A 7,696-nucleotide genomic window follows, 5' to 3' on the forward strand; every position below is an offset into this window, starting at 1 on the left:
CAGCAACAGCTAATGGGGATCCTAATAAAATACCACAACAAAAAACAGTGAGGAAAGTAGAGGATGGTGAGAAAGGGTGAGGGAGCCTGAGAGGATCCCTGTGAATATTGGGACAGTACAGAGTAAACCAAACAGTTTGTGCTTTAGTAAGGTTGACTTCTTGGCATTTATTGCTATGGTCATTACTGCACAGATGGAAAGGAAATCCCAGAAGACTGATTTAGTGGTAGAAGCAGCAGAGACATTTTGGGTGTTGAGATTTTACTGCAGAAGAACTACAGGGGGATTTGAGAGAAGGGGTTCCAGCTTCCCAGGGTGATGGCCTGGTGTAGGATGTTAGGGCCAAAGTAGTGTGAAGGGTGGTGGGTTTGTTGGGGATAGTGGTGTATATCTAGGGGGAGATGGTGGTGCAATAATTTTCTTTCTCCCAATTTCACTTTTTTTGAACAAAATGTGCAATTCACACTCCGACCTGTGAAAGGCAGCAATATGCCACAAAGCTTACAGTCTGCCGGAAACAACTCTTTACAGTACTTTTCCACTTCCTTTTTGTACGGCGCTTTTAGAAGAAAATTGTGACTCGGCTGATTGACCGAATAAAAGCAGCCGTTTGGTCGTCACAATCTCAAAGGTGAGATTCGAATAAGACATATAAAGATGTATGAACATGTCATGTTCATACATCTTTATATGTTTAGGGTAAACATAATGTGAGATGTACTCGAGTGGATGTTACTGCCACCGCCGTTAGCTTAGCAGATTACTATCTGCCACCTGGCTAACGAGCATGCTGGTTAGCTTGCCATAGTGTCCATATGGAAACAGAACGTAGTTGCGCTCACTTGTTGATGTCCCCGATTAATGTCCCCTTACTAGATTTGGATGTTGTGACATTTTTGGTTAGCTAAGTTAGCTAACTTGGTCGCCCGTTAATATAATGCTAGCTGGCTAACGTTAGCAAGCTTAGGCTAGGGTATTGTATGTAGATAACGACGTTAGCTATAATTTGTACATTGCAAAAGAAATCATCATGCAGAGAATCCAATATTCAAATAGTCTATCGTTGGCAGTTTCTTACTAATCCAAGAGTTATGTGTCCTGGGTCCGTGATGACTAGGCCACTGCGCAAACTGAAATGCCTATCTAATATTAGTGCATTGCTGAGTGAAAACAGTGCTGTTCATTGTCTGAGACCCTGCGGCCTAGGTTACTAATCTTATCATCCACTTGCGTATATACATCAAATGTCTATCTAATATACATAGTATAAGGTAACTAGATATTGTTCAAATCTGCGTTTCATTTTAAATGTTTACAACATCTGCCCTAACCTCAGACCATGGCGAAGTTCCATGCCCCTGAGATCCAGGACAATCCCTCTGGGTGGGGTCCCTGTGCTGTCCCTGAGAAGTTTAAGGACATGCCCTACCAGCCCTTTAGCAAAGGAGACCGTCTGGGAAAGGTTGGTCTTCCTCTGCTGCCTCTCACCTTTAATTATAAACAGCAGTTTGCCCTGCTTCAAGAGGAGGAACTTAGGCTGACTGATTTACTTTTCTGTCCATCTGTCCAGGTGGCTGATTGGACAGGAGCAACCTACCAGGACAAGAGATACACAAGTGTGTTAAATTGTATTGTAGGATTCACGATAATAACATGATATGGTGTAAACATAATCCAGAATATATTGCCTATTCTAAATGTTTATATTCAATATTGATTTTGAGGTATTTCAGACCATGGATGCCATCATTTGACATTTGGTTGAATGTTTTGACAGACAAGTATTCATCTCAGTTTGGGGGTGGTAGTCAGTATGCCTACTTCCATGAGGAGGACGAGACAAGCTTCCAGCTGGTGGACACTGCCAAGACGCAGAAGACTGCCTACCAGAGGAACCGCATGAGGTTTGCACAGGTACAAGACTAACCTGCTCGACCACACACACAGTACCCCAAAAAGTATTTTCTGTGTCACCTTTTCTATAACAGGATGTTTTGTTCTGTTTTTACAGAGGAATCTGCGCAGGGACAAGGACCGCAGGAACCTGACCCAGTTCAATATGCAGACCCTCCCGAAGAGTGCCAAGCAGAAGGAGAGGTGAGCTGCCTACAGTTGTTTAGCCGCCTGCAGTTGTTTAGCCAATCCACTGCTAATGTGGCTTTCTAAAACACATGTTGTTCTCTGGTTCTCTCTATAACTCTGTCTAATCTCATGTGGCTCTGTCCAGGGATCGCATGCGCCTACAGAAAAAGTTCCAGAAGCAGTTTGGCGTCCGTCAGAAGTGGGACCAGAAATCCCAGGTATGGGAAGATCAACAATGCATGTGGATTGTTTTATCAGTGCACCTCCGGACATCTGAACCGTATTGTGATACCCCTCAGATAATATCTGATGTAGTCGTATGAAGTTTCTGGCAACAGTCTTCCCAAACACCTGCTAACGCTACCATATGTGCCTGTCTCTCCTCCCTCCCCTTTCCCTTTCCCCCCTCATACCTTTCATTTCAAGGCCCAGTTGAAACCCCGGGACTCGTCGGTGGAGGTCCGGAGTGACTGGGAGGTGAAGGAGGAGATGGACTTCCCCAGGCTGATGAAGATGAGATACATGGAGGTGGAGGACCCCACTGACATGTGAGTGACTTATCAACACTGCATCTGTGCTCAATCCAGGGGAGAATGAGTGCCCCCTCGCATTGAGTTCAAGTTGATGGACGACCGCGGTACTTACTGCAGGCATTGTTTCCAGAAAACAGTATCCCCCATTATAGTGAAAGGGGAAATGGTGCTTTTTGTGGTCAGTATTCGTGGATGTATATAAACAAAATATTCAAATCATGGTACCAATAATGGCTTCTATTTCACCAGATGTATGTCCTTGAACCAATTACTTTAAAATCACAGACAAAGTTATAAGAATAAACTAGATGCTAATGGCAGCCTGCAGTACCTCTATCGGCCTTCAACTTGAGATACTTCATGAGAGGGAGCAGCACTGAGCTAGCCTTCAACGTCACTTCATAGAGTAGGTTTTCAACAACTCCTCTGTATAAAAGGATGGTGACATGCTGAGATGACACTTCCTTATCATGAAATGCGCCACTGAGCTTTCTCATAGGAAACAATGGGGTGATGTCATCGATGGCTTTGTCCATATTTTTTACAGTCTGTCTCACAGTTCAGAACAAAACCCACAGTCTGAATAACATGATGTTCAAGTTGCTTTTCACCTGCAATGAGTCTGGTCTGTTTTTTCCCTTTTTGTATCTACTGGAAGACAATATCATATCCATGTAAAGTCAGTTGATTTCCTTTCTCCCTCAGTGAGTGCTGTGGTGCGTTGGAGTACTACGACAAGGCCTTCGACCGCGTCACCACTCGCAACGAGAAGCCTCTCAAGAGCATCAAGAGGATCTTTCACACAGTCACCACCACCGACGACCCTGTCATCCGAAAGGTACACCCTCTCAATTCCACACTTACAGCACTGTGCCAGATACAATAAGCCACAGCAACATATTATTAATTCGGTCCTTTTGTTGTTTTGTCTGAACATTCTTGTCTAGAACTAATGGTTTCACACATTTCAGAAACAAAAACATGATTATTCCAATGTCTACTGCCCGGTAGAGTGTGTTCTCTGCTCTGATGTAAATCATTCCCTATACCCTCCTCTCTGCAGTTGGCTAAGACCCAGGGCAATGTGTTTGCCACCGATGCCATCCTGGCCACCCTGATGTGCTGCACGCGCTCAGTCAACTCCTGGGACATTATTGTGCAGAGAGTGGGCAACAAGCTCTTCTTTGACAAGAGAGACAACTCTGATTTTGGTGAGGCTTTCTCAAGTTAATCTATTCAGCCGTTGGCCCAACTCTGACTGAACAAGGAGGTTTTGTTTACTAGTGAATCAGTAGTTTACCTTATATCAAACTCTCTAATATTTAAGTCTTCTTGTCATAATGCTAATGTTTAGGGGTGCGTTTGGTTTTTGTGCATTCGGCTCATCTAATCATCTGTAACTGTACATGTCAGATCTGTTGACGGTGAGTGAGACTGCCAACGAGCCACCACAGGATGAGGGCAACTCCTTCAACTCGCCCCGTAACCTGGCCATGGAGGCTACCTACATCAACCATAACTTCAGCCAGCAGTGTCTGCGCATGGTAAGACCACTACGATTATACACCCATGTCTAGTGACATTCCTTCAATGTGAGTGTGATGTGGAAGAAGTCCAAGCATTTCTGCCATTGTAAAGAATACATTTAAATTGGATGTTAATTCTTTCAGTTCTAATAGGATGCAGTGTCTTTGTTTCCCCTCAGGGCGGGGAGAGGCACAAGTTCCCTAACCCCAACCCATTTGTAGAGGAGGACATAGACAAGAGTGAGGTGGCCTCTGTTGCCTACAGGTGGGTACTGACCCGTGCTGCTCTCACTACTGCAGACCATCTAATCAGTCAGACCATCTAATCACAGTTAGTTAATTCACATCTGTAAGAAGTCTCTTACATTTGTTTGGGTACTCCTGTTTTTAAAAGGATCCATGTGATGTGTCCTGCTGGACTCTGGGTTAGTGTTGAGGGGTGTAGCTGTGTAGCCCTGTAAACTCACCTGTTTCTGTTTCAGGTACCGCCGCTGGAAGCTGGGGGAGGACATTGACCTGATTGTACGCTGTGAGCACGATGGAGTGATGACCGGGGCCAACGGAGAGGTGTCCTTCATCAACGTCAAGACCCTCAACGAGTGGGACTCCCGGGTAAGAGGAGGAACGAGTGATGACAGAAAATACAGTATCAAATATCTAGTACTATCTCTGGGGATGAAATGCAGTGTTAACTTCCCCTCTAATGCTTAATGTTGTTCAATGTTTTGTTCTTGTCTTAAGCACTGTAATGGAGTGGACTGGCGTCAGAAGCTGGACTCTCAGAGAGGAGCTGTTCTGGCCACCGAGCTGAAGAACAACAGCTACAAACTGGCCCGCTGGACCTGCTGTGCCATGCTGGCTGGCTCAGAGTACCTCAAGCTAGGGTCAGTGCCCCCCCCCCCCAAAAAGAAACCACACACAGGTCAAGTGCGACTATACTGTTCACAGCAACCATTTTCCCCCTTCAAATTGTCCATAAATTCACCTGGTTATGACCTCCATCAGTTAAATCCCCTGCCCTCCCCTGTCTCTAGGTACGTGTCTCGTTATCACGCGAAGGACTCTGCGCGCCACGTGGTCCTGGGCACCCAGCAGTTCCAGCCCACTGAGTTTGCCAGCCAGATCAACTTGAGCATGGAGAACGCTTGGGGCATCCTACGCTGCGTCATCGACATCTGCCGCAAGCTGGAGGAGGGCAAGTACCTCATCCTCAAGGACCCCAACAAGGTGAGCCCGGGACTGCTGACCATTGAGACTCTGTGACCTCTGACCATGGAGCAGAGCATGCCCTTGACTGTTTCTGTAGAGCGCTGCCAATGACTTGAAAGACCAGTACTTGTCTCTGCAACTTGTAGTAGTTGATTTCCCCCATTGTCTGACAGTGTCTGCACACAGAGCCCTAGAAATGTTAGTGTTCCTTACAGAGAGTCAATATCATCATTGTGTGTTTGTGTGCTTTTGCCAACAGCAAGTGATTCGCGTGTATAGCTTGCCTGACGGAACCTTCAGCTCAGATGAAGATGAGGAAGAAGATGATGATGATGATGAAGAGGATGAGGAGGAGGAAGGTGAGGACTGCCACCATTGCACTATGCGGTACCTGTACTATGTTCACAGGGCATTTGGAAAGTATTCAGACCACTTCACTTTTTCCACATTTTGTTACGTTACAGCCTTATTCTAAAATTAATCAACTGTTTTCCCTTCATCAATCTACACACAATACCCTGTAATGACAAATCGAAATCAGGTTTTTTAGAATTATTTGCAAAAAAATAAAGCAATACCTTTTTAGGTATTCAGAGCCTTTGGTATGAGACTTGAAATTGAGCTCAGGTGCATTCTGTTTCCATTGGGAAAAAGAGAGCAGCAGTAAATAACAATAGCGGGGCTATATACAGGGAGTACTGGTGCAGTGGCACCGGTATTGAGGTAATATATACATGTAGGTAGAGTTATTACAGTGACTGTATAGATAGTAACGGGGGGGGCAGCAATGCAAATAGTCTGGGTAGCCATTTGATTAACTGTTCAGGAGTCTTATGGCTTGGAGGTAGAAGCTGTTTAGAAGCCTCTTGGACCTAGACTTGGCGCTCCGGTACCGCTTGCCGTGCGGTCTCAGAGAGAGCCGTCTATGAATTTTTTTTAGGGCCTTTCCCTGACACCGCCTGGTATAGAGGTCCTGGATGGCAAGAAGCTTGACCCCAGTGATGTACTGTGCCGTACGCACTACCCTCTGTAGTGCCTTGCGGTCGGAGGCCGAGCAGTTGCCATACCAGGTACCATGGAACCCATACCACATCTTTTCAGTCTCCTGAGGGGGAATAGGTTTTGTTGTGCCCTCTTCACAACTGTCTTGGTGTGCTTGGACCATGTTAGTTTGTTGGTGATGTGAACGCCAAGGAACTTGACGCTCTCAACCTGCTCCACTACAACCCCGTCGATGAGAATGGTGGTGTGCTCGGTAGAGGTCGAGTTTGTCAAAAGGCACCTAAAGACTCTCAGACCATATAAAACAAGATTCTCTGGTCTGATTTAACTATTTAGCCTGAATGCCAAGCGTCACGTCTGGAGGAAACCAGGCACCGCTCATCAACTGGCCAGTACCATCCCTACAGTGAAGCATGGTGGTAGCAGCATCATGCTGTGGGGATGTTTTTCAGGGCAGGGACTGGGAGACTAGTCAGGATCGAGGGAAAGATTAACAGAGCAAAATACAGAACCTGCTCCAGAGCGCTCAGACTGGGAAAAAGGTTGACCTTCCAACAGGACAGCAACCCTAAGCACACAGCCAAGACAACGCAGGAGTGACTTCGGGACAACTCCCTGAATGTCCTTGAGTGGCCCAGCCAGAGCCCAGACTTGAAGCAGATCGAAAGTCTAGAGACCTGAAAATAGCTGTGTAGTGACACTCCCCATCCTACCTGACAGAGCTTGAGAGGATCTGCAGAGAAATGGGAGAAACTCACCAAATGCAAGTGTGCCAAGCTTGTAGCATCATACCCAAGGCTGTAATCGCTGCCAAAGGTGCTTCAACAAAGTACTGAGTAAAGGGTCAGAATACTTATGTACATGTGAAATTCCAGTTTGACATTTTTTATAAATTTGCAGAAAGGTCTAAACCTGTTTTTATTTGTCATTAAGGGGTATTGTTTGTAGATTGAGGGGGGGAAATGATGTTACAGCCTTATTCTAAAATGGATTACAATGTGGAAAAGTGAAGGGGTCTGAATACTTTCCGAAAGCCCTGTATATATTACAATGTGTGGGCAGTGGTCTCTGAACACTTTAAATTATTTATGTGATTGTATTCTAATGGTTTGTAAGTAATGTGATTAATAGTTGAGTTTTTGTACAATACATTAACATGTTCTGAATTACTTATGTTTACTGGTTTTAAAGTCCTTTTCTCTCCCCCTTATTTCTCTCTACTCCTGTCCTCTCTTTCTAGATGAACAAGAACCCTAAGGTGTGGCAATTGCACTAGTTACCAGGTGGCCTGCATCACACAGAAAATACTTCCTTGTTACATTCGAATAAAGATCTGAGAAACTG

The 7,696-nt window shown here is 45.3% G+C and overlaps 1 protein-coding gene across 2 annotated transcripts; it reads left to right on the top strand.

The window, feature by feature from the left end:
- The first annotated feature begins 477 nt into the window (after positions 1 to 477).
- LOC112234097 (eukaryotic translation initiation factor 3 subunit D-like) lies at positions 478 to 7,696 on the top strand. Of its 2 annotated transcripts, none has more exons than XM_042307466.1 (16): positions 478 to 631; positions 1,337 to 1,462; positions 1,571 to 1,616; positions 1,778 to 1,914; positions 2,012 to 2,097; positions 2,228 to 2,300; positions 2,509 to 2,630; positions 3,321 to 3,453; positions 3,679 to 3,826; positions 4,029 to 4,159; positions 4,321 to 4,406; positions 4,624 to 4,753; positions 4,883 to 5,025; positions 5,176 to 5,368; positions 5,610 to 5,709; positions 7,593 to 7,696. In XM_042307466.1, the coding sequence occupies exons 2-16, from the start codon at positions 1,340 to 1,342 to the stop codon at positions 7,607 to 7,609; spliced, it is 1,668 nt and encodes a 555-aa protein (XP_042163400.1). In that variant the 5' UTR covers positions 478 to 631; positions 1,337 to 1,339; the 3' UTR covers positions 7,610 to 7,696. The 2 variants fall into 2 exon arrangements, with proteins under 2 accessions (XP_042163400.1, XP_042163401.1); XM_042307467.1 differs by having other exon boundaries at positions 2,515 to 2,630.

Source organism: Oncorhynchus tshawytscha, linkage group LG27 (assembly GCF_018296145.1).
Source record: "Oncorhynchus tshawytscha isolate Ot180627B linkage group LG27, Otsh_v2.0, whole genome shotgun sequence".
Lineage (NCBI taxonomy): Eukaryota > Metazoa > Chordata > Actinopteri > Salmoniformes > Salmonidae > Oncorhynchus > Oncorhynchus tshawytscha.